The 20,974-nt window shown below is 37.0% G+C and overlaps 1 protein-coding gene and 1 long non-coding RNA gene across 3 annotated transcripts in view; one reads left to right on the top strand and one right to left on the bottom strand.

Annotated features, from left to right (window-relative positions):
* Nucleotides 1-20,974, bottom strand: part of CSMD3 (CUB and Sushi multiple domains 3) — a 609,188-nt gene that overhangs the window by 224,746 nt on the left and 363,468 nt on the right. The window contains 5 exon segments of the mRNA XM_030493685.1: nucleotides 4,688-4,734; nucleotides 4,736-4,874; nucleotides 5,435-5,650; nucleotides 12,458-12,536; nucleotides 12,538-12,575. Of these exon segments, the coding sequence (XP_030349545.1) occupies nucleotides 4,688-4,734; nucleotides 4,736-4,874; nucleotides 5,435-5,650; nucleotides 12,458-12,536; nucleotides 12,538-12,575 (519 nt within the window).
* LOC115611189 lies at nucleotides 327-8,086 on the top strand. Of its 2 annotated transcripts, none has more exons than XR_003992500.1 (3): nucleotides 327-357; nucleotides 7,293-7,338; nucleotides 7,486-8,086. It is a non-coding gene; the product is annotated as an uncharacterized LOC115611189 (long non-coding RNA). The 2 variants fall into 2 exon arrangements; XR_003992501.1 differs by lacking the exon at nucleotides 327-357 and adding an exon at nucleotides 5,886-5,989.

The following is a 20,974-nucleotide window of genomic DNA, read 5'->3' as shown; positions in this document are numbered from 1 at the left end:
TGTATATTTAAATAAGTATAAAAGTGTCCTGGGTTCAGCTATAGCAGTCATTTTTCTCCTTCTTAGTAGCTGGTGCAGTGCTGTGTTTTTTAACTTTCAGCCTGGGAACGACGCTGATAACACTGATGTTTTTAGTTGTTGCTAAGTAATGTTTATTCCAACCAAGGACTTTCGCAGTCTCATGCTTTGCCAGGGAGGAGGGGAAGCCGGGAGGAAGCAGAGACAGGACACCTGACCCAAACTAGCCAAAGGGGTATTCCATACCCCAGCACGTCATGCCCAGTATATAAACCAGGGGGAGTTACCCGGAAGGCCCAGATCACTGCTCAGGTCGGGCTCGGTATCGGTCGGCGGGTGGTGAGCAATTGTATCCTCTCCCCTTGTTATTTCACTAATAATTATTATCATTGGTGGTGGTAGCAGTAGTGGTTTTGTATTATACCTTAGTTGCGGGGCTGCTCTTATTTCAACCCGTGGGAGTTACATTCTTCCGATTCTCCTCCCCATCCCTCCGGGAGCGGGGGGAGGAAGGGGGGGAGTGAGCGAGCTGCTGTGTGGTTCTGAGTTACCGGCTGGGCTCAAACCACGACAAAAAGTTTTCAGAATTTAATCATGATGTGATTAATTTCTCAGTTATTGTTATGATTTTTACAATATTATTCACTGCATGTCTCCAGATGTACTGAAAAAGGACATTTATTTAGGTACTAAAAAAAACAGCCAGCAAAAGCCAAGTGAACAAAACAATGACAGCTGGGGAGGGACTCTTCCTTAGGGACTGTAGTGGTAGGACAAGGGGTATGGGTTCAAACTTAAACAGAGGAAGTTTAGATTAGATATAAGGAGGAAGTTCTTTACAGTGAGGGTGGTGAGGCACTGGAATGGGTTGCCCAAGGAAGTTGTGAACGCTCCATCCCTGGCGGTGTTCAAGGCCAAGTTGGACAGAGCCTTGGACCACATGGTTTAGTGCAAGGTGCCCCTGCCCATAGCAGGGGGGTTGGAACTAGATGATCTTAAGGTCTTTTCCAACCCTTACTATTCTATGACTCTATGATAATTTTGTTAGTTAACTAAAACTACTATACGTAAACTAGAAACACAAGTGATATAATTCACAAATGACTACAGACATCTAGCCCAAAAATGAGCTGAATCATACAGTAGACTCTTGTAAATATATTGAGAATACACACATTTACTAGAAAGGAAATGTTGGGATATTAGGTATGCTGCACAGGTGTATAAAACACATACATATGTATTTGTGTGAACTTACTTCTACCAATCATAATTAGTGACTGTGTACATGTTCATGAGGATTTACATTCAGTAGTATTAATTATTTGAAGTTATTAGTCATTTAAAGGAACTAGCTAAATATACAGAAATATCTAAAATATTTCTGAATTTGTAGGAAAGTCTTGTTATAAAAAAATTGTTCCAGCACAACATCAAGCCCTATGGAATTCAGCCAATGCTATCATTTGAGCTGTTCAGCTTTAAATATTCAGTAACAAATACTTTTTTGCTATTTGAACATTACTTCTTATTCATTAATTCTTCATTTCCAAATTTAAGTCTTATTTTCATTTTTGAAAATATCTTCATACATTGAACAATAATATTATTTAATATATATATGTAAGTAAGAAAAGGAAAGACAGCTTCTGAGTCACTGGCAATTTATTTAGTTTAGAATTTATTATGATTGGCTACTCTGTTTCAGGACTCAGCACACTGGCCTTTTGTTTCCAGAAAGGGATGCTTGATAAGTGTTCTGGCAAGAATTCCAAATAATCTTGTTATCCACATACATCTACAATTGCTTTTTTAATTTCTGTATATCATTGCCCAGAACTATGTCCACAATTTAATTTATGTTGAAAGAAAAAAAATATTTCTGTTTTACTTTTAAAAAGTATTATTTGAAGCTGAATGGCCCTTTTTCTTGCATTAATGGAAAAGAGAATTCAATCTCCTGACCTAGTTAATTTTGCCATTTATTATAGGAAAACACATCATTTCTCTGTTTATATTAAAATGTTTACAAGCTTATTATCTTTCCTCCTAGCTTTTCTTAGAACTCCTACCAGTATTTTTATGTAGATAGTTTTGGATATATTTCAGGTGAAACTAAAAGTTACTGCAAGCAGTCTCTGTCCTCAGTCTTCTATATGAATTTTTTTTGGTCATATGACTAAAAGGACTATGACCATCATGTGAATGGAAGCACTTTTATCAATGCTAAGGAAGCACTTGGGTCATATTACTTGTGTCTATAGTGCTAAATGCATCCAATCCTGGAAGAGATCCCTGGCTCTCAGGCGAAATGGTGAAGTATGGTATCCATCTACACTGCTGAGAGCTAAGTCTGCGTAGAGAAATCTGAGCATGTCTATAATAAATATTACCTGGTTCTGAGAGTCCTCTAGGTTCTATGTGGTGCTTCTGTGGTCCAAAAGCATAACCTTTTTTTTCTTCTGTGTTCAGAATACCCAAAGTTATTTAAGGAAAGTGCTACATAGAATCATAGAATCATAGAATAGTAAGGGTTGGAAAGGACCTTAAGATCATCTAGTTCCAACCCCCCTGCTATGGGCAGGGACAACTTCCACTAGACCATGTGGCCCAAGGCTCTGTCCAACCTGGCCTTGAACACCACCAGGGATGGAGCATTCACAACTTCCTTGGGCAACCCATTCCAGTGCTTCACCACCCCCACATCCAGTTTTGTTTTGGGGTTTTTTTGGTAGCATAGGGTTACACAAATGTGCAATATGACATTGAAGATTTGAGTGGTGGTATGAGAGTGACTGAGGGTGCAAACCAGGCTTGCTTATGCATGTCAAAAGAAACATGCTGTCAGGAGGTCTCCTCTGGCAAACGGGACCAAGACCAGTGCAGTCTTACCCATATAGCCTACCAGAAGGGTATTCTGCAGTGAACTATCATTATACCCACTACCAAACTTGCTCTGGTTTATTTTTGTCTTTCTTATGTTGTATTTTTGTATTGACAAGCTGAACACAAATACTATAAACAGTGGTTGGTTCCCAGTTGAAGTTGTGTGTATGTGAGTGTATGTTATCAGAAGCTTTTAAAGCTCATGAATCACTTTTAGCAGAAACACTCAACATAAGCAGCACAAACAATATGTAAATTTCTGAAATCAATACAAGTGGTCAACAGGAACTTCTACTCTCCAGTTGTTTTAATTATAGTATATAAATTAAGCACGAAATCAACAAAGACTTAATATTTATGAGGGGAAAATAATTAAGTCATTCTTTCATTTTTCAAAGATAAGGAGAAAACACGTTGGCCTGGAAAATAACTGACCCTTGTGTTCCAGCTTTGCTTTTCTTCCCCCTCGACCCGCCCCAAACGTAAACATCATTTTCTGTATGATGAAAAGTAAATAGCAATTTCTTTTTCATTTATGCTTCTTCACAAGTTCTTCTTTACTGCTAATTTACCAGTTCATTTTCAGTATATTAACACTTCCAGGTATTACTAAAATTTAACCTGTCTTCGCAACTATGCATGCATTCAGTTTTATTCTTATGGTTGAAAATTCATCAGCCCCAACACAAAAGTAACTTTTATTAATGCATGACACTGACTTAGCTTCTAAACCATCTTTTCTGTACGTACATAAGTAAATGTCGCTTATGCATATGCCAAATTCAGAACTTTTGTTGTACCAAGGTAAGCATAGGATTAGAACTAACACAATGTTAGTTTCATGTCCAAATGTTAGTTTCATGTCCATATACATATGACTGTGTAGCTCGTAATCAGTCAATAGTTATTCCACAATCAGATTCTGAACGGTACTGAAGTTTTGCTATCATACAATTTAGTATGAAAAAATAAAATATTTCAAATGCACGTCGATAGAGATATTTTAATATACAAACCTTTCATTATAGCCTTAATCTTAAATAAATAAATGGACACTTAAGCAACTCTCCTACTTTTTAGAGATTTTTGTTGTATTTGAACAGTTCTCGGACAGAACTGAAGATCAAGACTATAGGAAGAATTCAGCTCAGATGAACTAGCCATTAAAAGTTAAGTTTCTAGTCAAAGCTCTATATGTAGGCTAACCCTTACAGTGAGTGGAGAGCGTACGAACTATGAGAAAGTGTTTCCTCTCAGTTAGCTTACCTATAATTTTAAAAACCAGAACAACTGTTCTGAGGAATTTCTGAGGATATGGTTCTCTAACTTATATAGGAAGCCAAGTTGACTGAATCCTATACTTGGACCTAGCTTTATGAAGTAACTCTGGTCTAAGCGCTCTAACTACGTTTATGCAACTTTGTAATACAAGCATCACTTGGAAGCTTTCACTGACAAAAAGAGTTGATTATTAGACATCTGAACTGGTAAAATGTGAATCTAAAATTTATAGCCAGTCTTCCTAACATACTAAGCACAATACGAAGAGTGAGTATTGCGCTCTTTATTTGAAATGCTTTCAAATATAGACTATGAAGTTCACTATAGTTCTAATACTAAATATATTAAGACAAGCTTAAATTTGACTAAGGAGATATGGAGAACATGAGAGTACATTAAAAAAGTAAGAGGTGTATTACCATCCTTTTCTAATCTGTAAATCTGCAATTCCATGGGACAATGACTACACATACAAGCAAATGAAAGCAGCTGACCACCGTACCCACACACCTTGGAAGAGGTGCACTCCATACTCGTCGGCCACCACCAGACAATAATCTCTGAAGCTCCTTCTAAACGATATCCAGACGAACAAGAGAATGTCAGAGTATCTCCCACTCCAAAATTAAATCCTATTCTGTTACCAAATTGTGGAATCCCAGGATCTTCACAAGGTTCAAGATTATACTCTGAAAACAAGAGAGCAAGTCATCTTGTATGGATGTAAACGTTTCAGTCATATTTGTAATCTTGCAGCCTAGTAATTTCTGTATAGTTCCACCTAAACTATCAACACAGATTTCAGATTTAAAACCAAAATGAATGTTAAACTGGCAATTATACTACATTAAAAAGTAAGACTAATGAATACATTCACAATGTATTTAAGATGCATAACACAACAGACTTTGTCAGTCTGTAAGATCCATGAATGCCCCAGGTACGTAAAGCAAATTAAAACAATGGCACAGCATAAAAACTTAAATAGTTGACACTTGGGCTCATATAGAATTTCACTAGCTGAAATTAGACTAGTTCTGTCATGTATCAGAAATGTCTCTACAGAGGCACAGAGGTTTGATGGCTTTGAAACTGTTGTGCTTAGGAAACAACTTCTATAATATTATGATTCGGTATATGTACTCATCAAAATCACTTCAATTTTAAACTTTTTTTTTTTTCTGGATCTTTACATAAAATACTGAAAAAAATCTTTTTCAGGAGCCAGGGGTTATGGGTATTTCCTTACCAGAAAAAGAAATATTAAATCCTTCATATGATATAGAAAAATCTGAAATAAAGCGCAACTGAGCTCTGAAATTTCCATAGAGACCAGCATTGATTGGTGAAGGAAGCTCTGAGCCAGTCAGACGTGCTAATGGCTGTGTGAAACTGCCATTCTCTGTTATTAGTAAGTAGTCGTGATGATTCTCCAAATGAAAGGTGTAGAAAGTGAACTGCACTCCTATTAGAAAAAGTAGAATTAGATTTACATATCACACTGTTAACATCAATGTAATTAAATCAAGGATCAAATTCATGCATTTCATAATGAATCATGGTTCAGAAAATGAAGATATCCAATTTTTCTAAAAATTTATATTATTCCTGATTTTAGTATTAAAATATCTTTGCAGCAAGTCTGTTTGTTTGTTTTGACATACCTTTCACTTTTGCCTTTAGCTGCAAAACATGGATGCTCGATCTACAGAATTCAAAGACATATGCTTGCATTTTTATGTAAAATCTGATAACGCACTATGGATGTTCAAAATTACAAACTGTTTATGGCAGAATGGGAAAGGTAAACCTTATTTCTTACACTCCCTGTACAGCAGCAGTGAAAGGAAAGGTTATAAAATGTATGACATTATATTCTAATGGCACATACAGTAACAGCAGCACTTCCTCCCAAAAAAAGGGAAGTCTTTCAATAAGACGTGGCATATGTCAACAGCATGTTCTTTTGCAAACCATCAGATATAAATCACACATCTAGAAAGGAAATATATCCTGGAACACAATAGCAATAAAAAGACTTAAAGGTCAAGACAGACAATTAAATTACTTTTTCTACATTTTCTGTAACTTAAGAGTTAGACCTTTGGGTAGAATGCACAGGAAAGTCAAGAAAAAGAAACAGTACAAGACATTATCTACCTGAAGTGATTATCGTGTGTAATAGCATTTTCAGTTTTATATAAGTTATAAACCAATGGTACAGGCTCTGTAAAACACACATAATGATGTAATTCTAAGGAAGATCCCACTAATGTGATTTAAGATTAACATAGTATATGAATGTTAATGGTCTTCGAGTGCTCTCATGGACAACAGATTTTTAATAGTAGACATGATTTTCATCACAAAGCAAACAAATATTTCCCTTTCTTACGCCCCCTCTGCCCCCCAAAAAAACTTCCCAAACAGGGGTAACAAAATCCAGGACTGAAGCTTGACTCAGTTGTCTAGACAAAGGCAACCTCATACCCCATTTTAGGTTTTGGAGGTTATCTTTCCTAGACTTCACGTGCAGCTTCAGAAGCTCTTGGCAGAATTTCTCCTGGAGCTTGGTTTTTTTTTACAACACTGATACAGATCCTTGAGGTTGTCCAAATGGCATCAGACATTTATGTTAATGCAACTCAATCACACATAGTAAATACGGCTTGTAAGAGTATCTGGAATGTAAGACACTTGGTTCATGAGGATACCTAGTCAAGGACATTTTCAGTACAGAAAGCAAAGACCAAGAAATGAGGAAGTAATAAATTATATAGACACGATGCACAAGCTTTAATGAGCAGGATTTAGTGGAAATACTAAACAGAGACCAGAACTCTGACTGGTATCTGACTGATGGGCCATTGAATGTATCACTGTAATCTTGTAGGAGTTCTAACAGAACTTAGTAACTCATTAGAATGGAGGAAAGATTATCTTGGGTCCCATGGAAATTAGATACTACGGAGTATTTGAGGGAATTTGTGATATTACATAAAACTTAATATGAGATTTTTAAATGGTACTTGGAGATTGCAAAACTTTTTGTGGGATACTGTTGTGATTTCAGCTGTAACAGTTATTTTTTTTCTCCTTCCTAATAGCTGGTGCAGTGCTGAAACCAGGACAGATGTTTAGGGCCAAGAGCAGGTAAGGGGATGGATCATGGTGGAAAAGGAAGAAAAAAGTGTAGGAAAATGGAGATAGTTAAACCTCCCTTACTAATCCCCTGATGCTAACTACACAGCCTGCCCTCTTTTAACTCTGTACTTTTAAACTCTGTTCCTGACCATTTAGTGTATGAGTCCCCCGCCCAGAGCGTGAGCACACGTGTAACCACTAGTGAACATCAATATGGACTGTCTTGTGAGGAGGATGAAGTCAAGGGGCAACACCTAGACAAAAGGCCATCAGTACAGAGGAAAAGCACCTGGACGGAGTGAGATCGGGGGGCCAGCTCCTGGGCCAGGACCTGGAAGCCTGTGGAAACATGTTGGTGTTTCTGTGTATGCCAATGAAGACACTTGCCTCTCTCCTTGTTAGCCTTTGTATGCATATGTGTTTGTACGTATTGGCACCTTTGGAATACATGCTTAGCTGTGCTGTCAGCTGGACATACAAATAGGAGCAACACCAGAAATCCCTTTAATCTTAGAGACTTCTAGATTGCACTTTCCTTTAAGAGGACTGGAAAATTGTTCAGTTTTTCAAATACATACCTCCTTCTCTTCTCACAGATCCATGCCACTACCCCCACTTACTCTAGCCTGCAGAGCCAGATAAGCACACTCTTACTTAGTAGCACTGACACAGAAATTACAGGATGGAGTTATACTTTACGCACAGGATAAAACAAGATAATCCAAGAGAAATTCCTGATTTGATAAATATATGAGTAAAGCCATTTATCTGCTTTGAGCATACTATTTATTCTCCTAGACTGTGTGACAATAAATTGGCAAAAACACACTGAATTTTTGAATCAATGTTGCTTATCTTTTGAGCTAATTCATACAAATTTAAGTTTGGGATTGATAAACTAGTAGATAGTTTAATTTTTATTTTCATAGTTTTACATAGGAGAGAGCATTGATCTGAAACGAAAAGAGAGCTCTCGAGAAAAATTAGAAATACAGCATGAGGCTGAAATTCAGGTCATATCTGTTGCATTTACTGCACTAAATTAATTTTCAATTTAATTAATTAATTGTTATTTATTTATTATTTAAATTTATTTTTTTATTAAATTTCAACTAATTTTGGCCTTTTTTTTTTTGCATGCATGTATACTCCAACAATAAAATCAGAAATGACAAAGAAAATTTTATGGTAGTAACCCAAAATAGCGGAATTCCTGTGAATCACAGCTGAGCTTCACTGAGTATTGTTCAAACACCGAACTCAAAGGAGTGTTTCAATCAATTTTCCAGATTGCCATGACATTTCTATAAGCAAAACCCTAAGGTAAACCCCAGCAGTCTCAGTACAATTTAGTTTTCTTCAGAAAATATTCTGACATTAATATATGCTGTGTGACAGATTGTGTCTTCTCCAGAGAAGAATTTTAAAAGATATGTTCAGGTAGATTCTTTCTCATTAGGCCACCTATGCCACATTTTTTATAAAGGGAATATTTAAAATTGGAAATGAAGACAAGACGACGTAACATTTTAATGTCGTTTCTCAACATTACAATCCAGACTGTTGGGGGACGGGTAAATTAACTGTTCTTTTAGTAAATGGTTTAAAATACACCACTGATACTCCACAAATTCAATTGTACCATATATTTAATTGCATGCTAACCACAGAAAAAGTGTAATAATTATTGTTACGATAGATGCTTCCTTTCCTCTTCAGAAATACCAACTACTAAACACATTAAGTATATTTAAAGTACACATTCCATTTCCTAATTGACAAATTTAAAAAGAAAAAACCAAAACCCAAAAAAACATATCAAGTTTTAATGGACATTCAAGAATCATAATGCTGGTCCATAATGAACGCAAATGAAAAATCATTCCAGAATTCCAGAAGTTTAGATACACTTGAACAGTAAAATTAAACGATATATGTATTTATATTGTAGACATATGATGTGTTATTTAAAACAGCACATACAAACACAGAAACAGTTTTTCTTAGCAATACAACATATCCAGATGTAAAATACAAATCTGAATGAAACATATGCATTTAATTGCCCGCTATTATGTAACAGCACTATGAAATTGCAACACAGAATCATAGAATAAAGATGTGTATTTAAAAAAGTACCCTAAAGCATCCTGGAGGTACAAGTTTTCCACATTTTCTTGGCAATGTGACATTAAACTACCAAATTTTATCACACAATAAAAAAAAAAAAAAGCTAAAGAAAACTTGAATGATTTTTAAAAATCATTACCACTAGTTAGTGACCACTAGAAGATACTCCTTGAGATTCTGAAGTTGAAATGATATTAGACATGAAGTAGAGCAGAAAATGAGATTTCCAGAACAAAGTTTTTCTCCCTCATTTTAAAATAATCCATTTATGTGTATGTGATTAATTTTCCCAAATAGAAACTATCTAAAACTTAGTCTTCCCATGGACAATTCATCTGGGGACTATATAAACCCCCGGACATTAGAGATAAATAGGCACCTTCTAGGCACCTTCAAAGGATGGTTCATTTCATCTACTTTAAATACTTTTTCAGCATGAGATGATTCATATCCTGAATATATATGCATTTGTCCATTAAATACAGAAGTGCACTAATGAACTAGCTTACTCAGACATAGAACTTTACTGTTAGAAGTTTAAAGTTTAATTAAGAAAGCCTGTGATTTACTGTCATAAAAGGAGAGCTATCTTCCTCAGGCAGTACTACAGGAAGAGCTTAAAGTATTAATACCTTTTTGCCAACAAGAACAAAATAGGAGAAATTCATACAGTATTTCCTATTTCCTTCTCACAGCAAATCCTCCCTCTTCAGTTGCTTCCAGCAGATCTTTAAGCAGCATGAATCAAAATGCCCAAGTCAAATTACAACAAAGCATTCATATTTAATGCTTTTATTAACAATTCCATAAGATAATATAAAATGCATTGACACAAGAATGTGCTTCCATCAGCGTGTGTATATATAAGTATAGGTGTGCTTATAATGTGGCTGTTTATGATTACCCTCTTTCCCTATATACTTTATTTCCGTGTATTTGTTTTGTCAGGAGTCTTATTATATATGGTGGGGTTTTTTTCAGTAGCCTCAAATAAAATGTAATCACATTGAGAATTTCAGCTTTTGTTTATCCCATCATTTAAAGATTAAAAAAATAAAATCCATAATCAATTTTTAAGAAAAATTATGGTGTTAGTGTCTTTCCAGAATCCGGAAAAATATGGCTTAACCTGAGCTCATATTTGCTGTACAATTTACATAACTTTTAGTCTCATGTTACTCCACGAAGCTAAAATCTTATCCATCTTTGCTACTTCTCTTCAATGCCCAGATTACAAAGTTTGGGCTCATTATCCAATGGCTTTTCAGATAGGGTGTAAACTAGACTACTAGAGGGCTAACACTTTTCTTACACTTTCTATCAGTCTTTCTTGCTTATTCAGAACAGTTATATTCTTCCCACATCCTTCCTCCTTTGCAAAAGATCCACAGTACTTTATATTCCTGCAACTCTAAAAGCCATGTTTCGTACCTATAGGCAGCAAAGGCAAATGAAGTTTCTGATGGAGGCTCAGTAATCTCAGAATGCTTTTTCACTGTGGATACTTGCAAGCAAATTATATTGACGCAGTGGCAGCATTTGCTAGTAAAGAGAGACTGCAGAATAGCTGGAGCAGTAATTTTGAGGGATACACTTTGCCACTTGAACACTTTAAGGAGTTTTAAATGGGACATCCAGTCACAATGATTTAACATCTAGATGAGGAACTATTGCGCTATTTGTATAAAATAGAACAAGGGAATCACACATCAGCACAACTCCCTGTGAGGGTTATCTTATTTTTATGTTACTGTAACACTTTTAGAGGAATATATCATCAGTATGTTTTATCTCATTTTTCAAGCCCTCCCTGAGAAAACTGATTAAATTCAGAATTGAACTTCCCTTCCTTCTCTCTTTCATTCCTTTTTCTACATTCTTTCCAGTGTTACAAATGCAGTTCTCCATTTTGTGTTCTTATCGCCTCACTCTATTTATATTCAGTTTCTCTTAAGATACCTATCTCTATTTCATTAACATTAAATTTTTACGCTTCTCTAGTTCTTTCCACTCATATTAGAAGAGCACTATGCAGTCACTCCCATATTTGATTAAAACAAAAATACCAACAAAAATCTAAAAGTTCAACCCATCTTCACTCACCTAGTCCCAAAACCTTTCACCTTAAAGCAACTAAGACACACTATTTCAAAGAAATTTTGCTATCCCAAAATCCCATGTGTCTTTATATTTCTTTGAAATAGCTCTTACTAAGTTCCTTTCTCAGAGAAAAATTAAAAACATTATGTCTTTATCCTGAAATCTAGCTTCAACAAACAATTCTTTTCTTTAAAGTCTCCTGTCCTTCAGCTACTGTGATCAGTCATTATTTATTTCTTTCCTCTCTAACTATTCTTTTACTGGATTTTGTTATTTATTATTTTTTCATCCCACATTTATTTCAATGTATTTATTTGATCCATAAATGCATATGAAACTGCCATTTATATGCTGCCACCCTGAAAATGTGTCTTGGTAAGCTGGAACAGTTTCTTTACTTCAAAATAACAGGACTTTTCTTTCTGACATTTCCTTGTAGACAGCTAGTCACAATGTAAATTTAGCATAATGAGCAATATTTTAAACTACTCCCCCCTCATTAATGTCATTCATTTTTTGTGCCATGAGTAACATCTTCACTTCTGTCTTCACTTCAAATTTTCCTGTTGACATCAAATCTGTATATCCATGAGTACTTCCAGCTAATCTGTCTCTAAGATAAAACATTTCCTCATCAGAGTAAGCATTCATCCTCTTTCACCTGTACAAATTAATGTGCACACATCCAACTATAAACTTCTAGGGACTTTCTGCTCTGTGGAAAGCATTAAGGCCTAGTCCACTTCTGGAATTCTAGGAATTACTACAATAAAAATAAACAAAACCACAAACCAGCAATGCAATTCCTAGTTCACTGATGCTAACCTAGCTCTACATGTGCAGAAAGAATGTTGGACTTATAGATTTAAAAAACACAGGTGGAAAAAGATTTACTTACCTTTTCCATGGGTAACATCCACAGTCCATGTACATTCAGTGAATTTGGGTTACAGATCAGGATAACCAGGGGATAAAATTGGTTCCACTAGGTCCTCTAACATCTCCACCACATAAAGCTAGAAAAACAAAAGAAAATAATAATAATTAATATAAAACTTACAGATGAGAGAAAAATACACTTTTTTTTTAAACTTCTGTCTTTAAAACTACTCAAAAATAGTTGGTCAAATATTTAGCAATTGCACATATAACTACAGCCTGTTTTACACAATATGAAAAGAAATAGTGAATGAATACGTAACATGTTTTCATATGTACTAAGAAAATTAAAAGCAATTTCCTTAGCTCCTGTTTTCACATTTTCTTGAGACCGCTGTGAAAGTTGTAAGTTCAGCAGGAAGATGAAGGCAGAAGAAGATAGGGAGCCAAACACTATTGCTTCAGCCAGAAGCTAAGGCCGGGGAGTTAAAAATAGTGTATGAGTGGATCTCACTATTGAAGAATTACTGGCTGAAAATTTTATTGCAGGGAAACATAACATGCTTTCTTCTATCTAATTACGGATATGGATCCATATCTATAATGCAAGTGATAATGATATTGCAAACATAAGTCTTTCTGTAGTATCAATAGTGACTTTGTAAAAGTAATCAGTAATTGAGTATCATAAAATTGAAATTACAGCTCGAATTAATACCAAATACCAGAATTAAATCATTACAACATTGGCGTAAATATCTTCACAATTCACCATTACATTTCAATGGCGAATTTTCCATTCCAGAAACTTTTGAAATACTAAATTAATTGAGTAATTTTAAGGTAAAGAAGAGGATCTTACACCTTAGAGCTATCTTTTATCAATAACATTGATTAAAACTCGGTACCAAGCAGAGTTTGCCATCATAGTTCTCTGAATACCAGATTGGTCTCAGAAGGGCATATATCATAAAACAAATTATTATTTCTACCTTTTTTTTCTTCAAGATTAAAAAAAACCTATTCTTTTTATTTTTCCTAGCCTAATTTCATGCATTACTAAAATTATTTTGTAGAAATAGATTTAGTAATTTTTTAATTAAAATAGGGCATTCTAGCAATACAACTGCCCAAACTTGGAACTGTTGCCACAGTGAAATAACCTTCCATCATACTAATTTTCCTCTTCACTTCTTTGATGAAGAGACAATGAAGCTAATCACTGTCCATTTATCACCTGATCTTGTTATATTTAGATATCATGAGGATTATGACAGCATGTTATTGAAGCTTCTGATGGTAACTACCTACTTTGCCCATACCTTAGGTCAGCCCTATTAAATAAGAAAATGCAATCAGTTTTTACAATCATGGGAAACACTCCTAACAAATAATGTATTTTGCAGTGGGTGTTTTTGGAAAACCTTTCAGGAATGCAAATGGTGACAAACATCTATGTCACACCATCAGGCACTCAGAGTAATTCTATGAAGCCTAGCAGATGGCAAAAATGGCATCAAGGGACTAGCATTTTAAAAAACAAAGCCAAGTTGACAGATCTGAAATACAAAATGTGCACTGGCCCTGATAAGATGGCAAAGAGCCCAAGCATATAATATCACTACTAGTATCTGACTCTTTCAGAGTGCAAAGGAAAACAGAAACACATAAAAATAAAACCAGCAAAAGATAAAGTCCCCACATTTTTCCAAACTCTACAAGAAGCCTTTCTTTTGCCTTTATCTGATTATACAGAGATGGGTGGCTAGGAGAGACTAAAAAGTAGAATGAATACATAAGCAAATAACTGAACCACTACCTCGGTGTTCTAATGTGGGAAAATGGAATATTGCGTTGTTAAAATACTAATGAATAATTTCTTTGTTATGCAAGAAGCACATGCCTATTCTTCCCCCTCTACTAATATGTTGTTCAGAATACTGAGAAACAAAATAAGAAAGAGAACAAAAAATAAAGAGAACAATATATAGAAGCGGGTGTGATGAAATACAGATAGGTATGTGGATGTGTAGCATGAAGTACCTCTACAGCACTGTGTGTGGATCAGAAATGATGTGACAATTTAAGAAAGCAGGTTTTAGATAGCTCTAAATTAAGATTTAAAATTTATAGTGGAAGTTCAGTGGCTAATTCGGCTGTCTAGGTTGAAATAAATCTTGTAACAGTGTTGGGTTGGATTACTTATACTTTCTTTTGTTGTAAAGATTGTCACCTGCATTTGTTTGTTGCCGAGCTTACATATCAGTCATGAAAGAGCAACAGCAAGAAATCCTATCTTAGAAATACAGCCCTACATAGTTGGAAAATAGTTTTTGGCCCAATTTTAGAACCTTGATTCAGGCTACTCCGGAAGACATGAAATAGAACAGTTGTAATGAAAGCATTTGACTTGTGTCATTCATAAAATTATGAAGTTCCATTTCAGGCCATATTTCATGCTACTATAAAACTGATACAGAAAATCAATGTTCCAATACTAGCAACAGTCTCATAATTTCTAGCCTAAATTTATTCATCGTAAATTTTTACCCATTTGTTCTTCTGCTTAACTGTCGTTATACTCTTTTCCCTCCTGGGGACTCATGCTGGAAGGCTGGCAAAGCACATTAGTATCTCTAACTGGATCAGTTAAATGAGACAGGTTTTCTTTATGTACTTCTGTAAAATATATGTTTCATATCCATGACCACTGCATTAACAATTTCAAGTACTTACCTGTCATTCTAGTGCTACATAAACATATTTCTAGGACGCTTCACATTAAATTGTGACTTTTTTTGTTCATAGATGGGATTTTTTTCCTTTTTTCCGTTTTTCCTTTTTTTTTTTTTTTTTTTTTTAACACATGTCCTCCATTCATATTTCACTGCAGAAGTCAATCTGTATTATCTCTTCCTGCACAGGTCAGCCTGTATGGCTTAGCTTAAAACTTTCACAGAAAAGCCTCTTACCTCTTAAATTTTGCTTTTTATACCATGAAATAAAATCCAACAACCCCTAATTATGTTCTCTGTCATACGGGGTCTTTGAATAAGGGTTACTATCTATTTAAAAATTATTTAGTTTGACATAACACAAATCAGTCTCAGAATTACGAAGGGTGTAGCAATAATATGAAGTTATCAAGAAAACTGGATGTGAAAAGGGGATTACCATATGCAAGAATGACAGAAAACCACCAAGAGACTGTATTTGTTATCTCAGTAACCCAACAGAAAACAATACAGATATACATAAATATATGTATCCATGCATGTCTACATATAATGTTCAGTAGCAATGCAGTAAAAAAAAGCCCGCATTGTTATCCCTTTTTAGTCAGACTGAAGATGGTGATATCTGCGCAATTAACTTTTTCCACATTTTCAAATTATAGCACCTATGTATGAAGATTTTTCAAGAGACTAGCCAGAGGTCACCAACCACAACTCAGAAACAAACACACAATGATGTATTTCACCATTTCAAAAGAGAAAATACACATAAGAACAAAAGCTTTCAGGAAAAAAAAAAACAAAAACACATGACTTTTTAGTAAGATCAGCTTGCTTCTAGTACAAAATAATTAAAGCTATGTTTCAAGGGTGATGGGAAGAAAAAACACACATTTATATTAATTAGTAAAAATTATTAATTTTACAAAATGGTTCAAGCACAGGGAAAGACAATAACATATGCTAGTTCTGAAAGAACCACAGAGTGGGAAGCAGATAAACCTACTTATACACAGATATGTTTGTGCATATATACATCTAAATACAAGTATATACATGTGCATAACACTGACAAGCCACGTTACATTCATTTGCTATTATGTTGCTAATTAACTCTAACTTCCAACTAAAAACCTAATTCTGAAGTGATTTTCATTTACTATATACTTGATAATAAAAGGAAATATAAATAATTTAAAAATGTATTGCAATGGTGGGTTAGGATTGTGAATCTTCTATTCTGTTCTTCATAGACTAAGAAACTTCAGCCATGTCTTCTCTAATTATAGATGTAATGTGTCTTAAAATGGGATACAGCCAAGTAGTTACAATTAAAAATGGACATCAAATATTGATAATCAGGTTCCAGAAAGAACCTTAGACTTGAGTTATATCCCCAAAAGCTAACTTAGTAGAACTAGTGTAGCCTAGATTACTTGCAACACAAACCTTATTTTACCTTCTTATTTAACCGAGACCGAGACATGCTACCCATTTCCAATTCTGGCATCTACCACACTGAATATCTGCAGCAATATTTAATACTTTTATTTTAATAAAATTATTGGTTTAGCTTAGAGATGTCTTAACAGAAATGCCATAACACCTTTGCCATATTGTCACGGAATCAATAAATTGAGGCTAAACAAAATTTATTGTTCAAACTTAATTAAAGCTCCACCAATTAGGATATCATCTATATATTGATATATGTGGACACCTACTGGCACCTCCGCAGTATGGAGGAGCTTGGCCAAAGCACTGTAGGCAATACTGGGAGAGCGTTTATACCCTTGGGGGAGCCAGTTAAAGGTGTACTGCATCCCCTTCCAAGTGAAAGCAACTGAGATGCATCTTCTTCCCTTAGAGAACCATAAAAAACCATATCCTTAACATCTAGAGTGCCCATGTAGGGGTGGGCAGCAGCTTGTACTGCTGTTACTACAGAGGTTATGCTCAGGACAGCAGCAGTCAGTGGTGGAGTATTACTATTCCATTTCCTGTAATTAATTGTTAAACACCACTGGCCATTGGCCTTACGAGCTGGCCAGACTGGAGAGTTATGAGGGGAGTACATACGACTTACAATGTGTGTCTTCTCTAGATCTTTAGTTACTTCAGAGGTAGCCAGTTTGGCAGCAGCTACTGAGACACAGGTGGTTCCGTGGTAGGGCAGGGGCAGCCTGCAGGAGCCTCACTTGAGGGGCTTCTGCCTCTCTGCATCCAGAACTCCACACTCCGCCACTGGGCAGACCATTGCCTGCCTGCTGGCATGTCAAACCCTCATGTATTTTCCCTGTGAGGACTTTGAGCCACTTCCTCAGCTGTCATCCTCTTCTCCTCAGGCAGCTAGAGCTGAGATCGAGCCAAGGGGAATTTCTGCTACCTCAGTTACCCCCACTATATTTATAGCTTTCCTTAAAGGTTTAATCCTCAAATTCTCCACTTCCTGTTTATTTAAAACACTAATTTGGGCCACGTATCAATTAAAAATACCAGACTTACTCACTTTGGCTCCACGGGGATATGTCCATAGGGATCCTCACCAATGGGCCATCGGCAGGAGATCACCAGCGGAGAGCAGCCCAAACCCCAAGCCGCCTCAAAGCGGCTGCTCGTTGGTTAACCACTTCAGGTCCTCCCGCCAAGGCGCGCAGGGGTTAAAGGCTGAGTGTGGGGAGGGTTGCCTGTCTTTCTGGGTTCCTAGCAGTTCCTCCTAGGAATTCCACTGGTTTCCCGATGTGATGGGTGGGTTGACCCCTCTCTCGGGGTACCCCTCGCAGCAATGCTTTTCGCCAAAGGTCATTCCTTTCTGAACCCCAGCTCTGACCCGGTCCGCCTCGGGGCGGTCCCGACCGGGCCGGGGTTTGTGACCGACCGGCCGGACCGTCCTGCCCCCGCCCACCCTCCCCTCCGGATCGGCCCAGCCCAGCCCATCTCTCGCCCAGGGATGACAATGTTGTGTCACGTCTCCGCCCGAACCAAAACGTGCACGGGGGGGTGCTGAGGGTCCTGCCGGCTGTGCTCCGTGGCCGCCGGGATTCTTCCCCTGTGAGTCTGAACCAACACGTTCAGGGCGTCTGGAGACCCTCTGAGGAGCGGTCTGAGGTGGCTGGGCTCTACCGGAGCAGCTATCGGGGATCCCTGCAGCCCTTTCTTACACTGCTTAGATGCAAGCAGCCGTAGCTGCTCCCGTCCGGTAGCTCGGACGGGACCTTCACTTCCACAGTGACCGGCTCTCCTCGCTCCTGGGCTCCCTCACCCAGCCCAAAAAGCCACTCGCTCCGCTGCTCAAAAACACTCCTGGACACCGAAATCCGCTCGCTTCTTCATCGCTTAACAGTATCCGATCTCCAGCCCCATCAGAGAAACTCTCCACAAACACTCCCGTTCACGTTTTGCCCGGTTTACGCAAAAACTCCATTTGCAATTCCCTCAACTCCCGTCCCGATCATGGTTTAGCGGTTCCCGCCCTGCGGACCCGCCTGCCTTTTGGTTTTAGAAGAGTCACACTTTCTTCCAGCTCCTCCACCTCTTCAGAACTGCTCTCATCAGGATCGCCCCAGCTATCCCTGTCCCAGTCCTCCGGGTCTGTGCCCACAACACTGGAGGGTTTTGGCTTTATGTTCGTGCTGGCATAATTTCAAATTTTTTTTTTTTTTTTTTTTTTTTTTTCCAATAAACACATTCGATCTTTCTCTTTTCAGTTCCTCTTGCAAACAGTCCCATCTCCAACTGCTTCTCCAAATCACTCGTTGCAAAACAGTTCTGTGCCTATACTGAGCACATGCCCAAGATGCACACATGGCCTCTACCACCTCCACTACATCCTCAGCACTGTTGTATGCTCTCTAGGGCTGCTCCTCCATTTAACCACTTCTCCTTCCCCACCGTACACCTGGGGGAGAAGGGGTGCATCTGTGCCTCCGTAACAATTCCTCTATGGACATCCTGCCAAATATGGCGATGTATATGTATGTCACAGAAGCAGTGAATTAAGGCTAAATTAATTGTTCAAGCTCAGTTTAAAGCTCTACTAATATCAACTACATTTTCAGGATGTCACATGGATTTGCCACTACTCTGCTGATTCTTAAAGTTCATGGCCAGTGATCCAAAATGTGCAGTAACTCATCTAAAAGGGAGGGCTCTCAACCTCGAGGAGTTACTTCTTTTTACTCAAGGGCAGGCCCGCTGCTCTGAGAGAGACCGACACAAATGGAGCCCATGGGCTCCATTGCTGTCCTGGTCCGAGCTGTTGTCACATGTGGTCACACAGCCCCATGGGCTCAGGACCCACCTTCCTGCCCCTGGACCCCCCAGCATGTGACTGGGACAAGAGCTGCGCATGCAGGAGCAATCCCGGGCTCTGGTCTGGGGGGCGAAGCGTTCGCAGGCTGTGGTCAGGGCAGGTGTACCTGCCACACATTTTCCCTAGATCTGCTCCTTGTGGCACTGCACAAGTCATATTTGCTAATTCATTTGCACATCCAGGTGTTTTCAATTTAAACAGTAAATGTTTTCCATCTTGACTGAACATTTTTCTTGTTATTTATTAATTTTCTTCAGTAAATAAAAACCAAGTGGAATGACTATATTTATTTTTAATTCAAATAATGATTAAAAATTATTACTTATTAACATTCAATTTCATGTTATGTTGAAGGGAATAAAAAGTACTTTACACTCTTAATTAGGTACCTTAACTTTTACATTCATTTTCCTGTCATTTTAAATTGGATTAATACAATATTTCATATATTGGGTAGAATAGGTTTTTCTCACATATATTCAAAGCTTAAAAGCAAAATTCTATTCTAAAATTCATGTTGAAAGGGCAGGATAAGGCAAAATTTCATCTTATTTCTTAAGCACTAGGAGGAGGAGTTGACAGTTCAGAAGTTCAGGGCTGTCCAGATAGACAGGTATGCAATGAATCATGTTTAGATGTTAGACAGGAATAGTATAAATGAAATGCAAGCAGTCTTACCTAAGCAAAGCTCAAACCCACTGATTTTCATTTTCCTAAGTATAACTATTTTTGAAGGCCTGTGCATATTCTAATTTGAAAAGAATGGTAGTTATTTGTTATGTTTATTTTCCTGGGTAACGTCTCATGTTTATGGTAACAACCAAACCACATCTTCAGATTAACTATTTCAAAATAAATTAATGTACATGGTAGTACCAATCATTCTTCTCTGGTCTGCATGGATAAAAAAGCTGTTTACCAATGAAGCAAAGAAGAAAAAATAATGGCAAAAGTATAGGACTTGATCAGTGCCACCTCTTTTGGAAAGAAATAAAAAAAGTATTTCTCCAAGACAACTATCCAGAAAGTGGCCCTACTTTACAACAGTAAAGTACTTTTTACAGTATCTTCCTAACAGTCTACAGACCAACTCATGTGTTGGAGACTCATGGTTTGATAAAGATCATTGGGTTTACTTTTATTCTTTGAAGAAGTCTTAATATTATGGTTCTATTTTAACATACTGGAGTTGTTGTCCTGAAAACTGTAAAGCAATTCAAGGACTGTATAAATTCAAGTAGCTTTTGCCACAGTTGAAAGGATGAGAAGTAATGGATGTAACGGAAGTGGGAATTCTCACTCAATGTTAAAACAATGCTCAGGGCATAAGTGGAATCTTCCTCCTTGGAGATAAAACTCAGTTGTGTAGAATCTGAACAACGTGAGCTAACATGCAGATAGACCCATTTTTGGGGTATGGGTTTGGACTAGATGATATTCTGAGGTACTTCAGCTGTAACTGCTTCAAAAATATTTTCCTAAATATTTA

Source organism: Strigops habroptila, chromosome 1 (assembly GCF_004027225.2).
Source record: "Strigops habroptila isolate Jane chromosome 1, bStrHab1.2.pri, whole genome shotgun sequence".
NCBI lineage: Eukaryota > Metazoa > Chordata > Aves > Psittaciformes > Psittacidae > Strigops > Strigops habroptila.
This window is presented reverse-complemented; position numbering and strand designations above follow the sequence as displayed.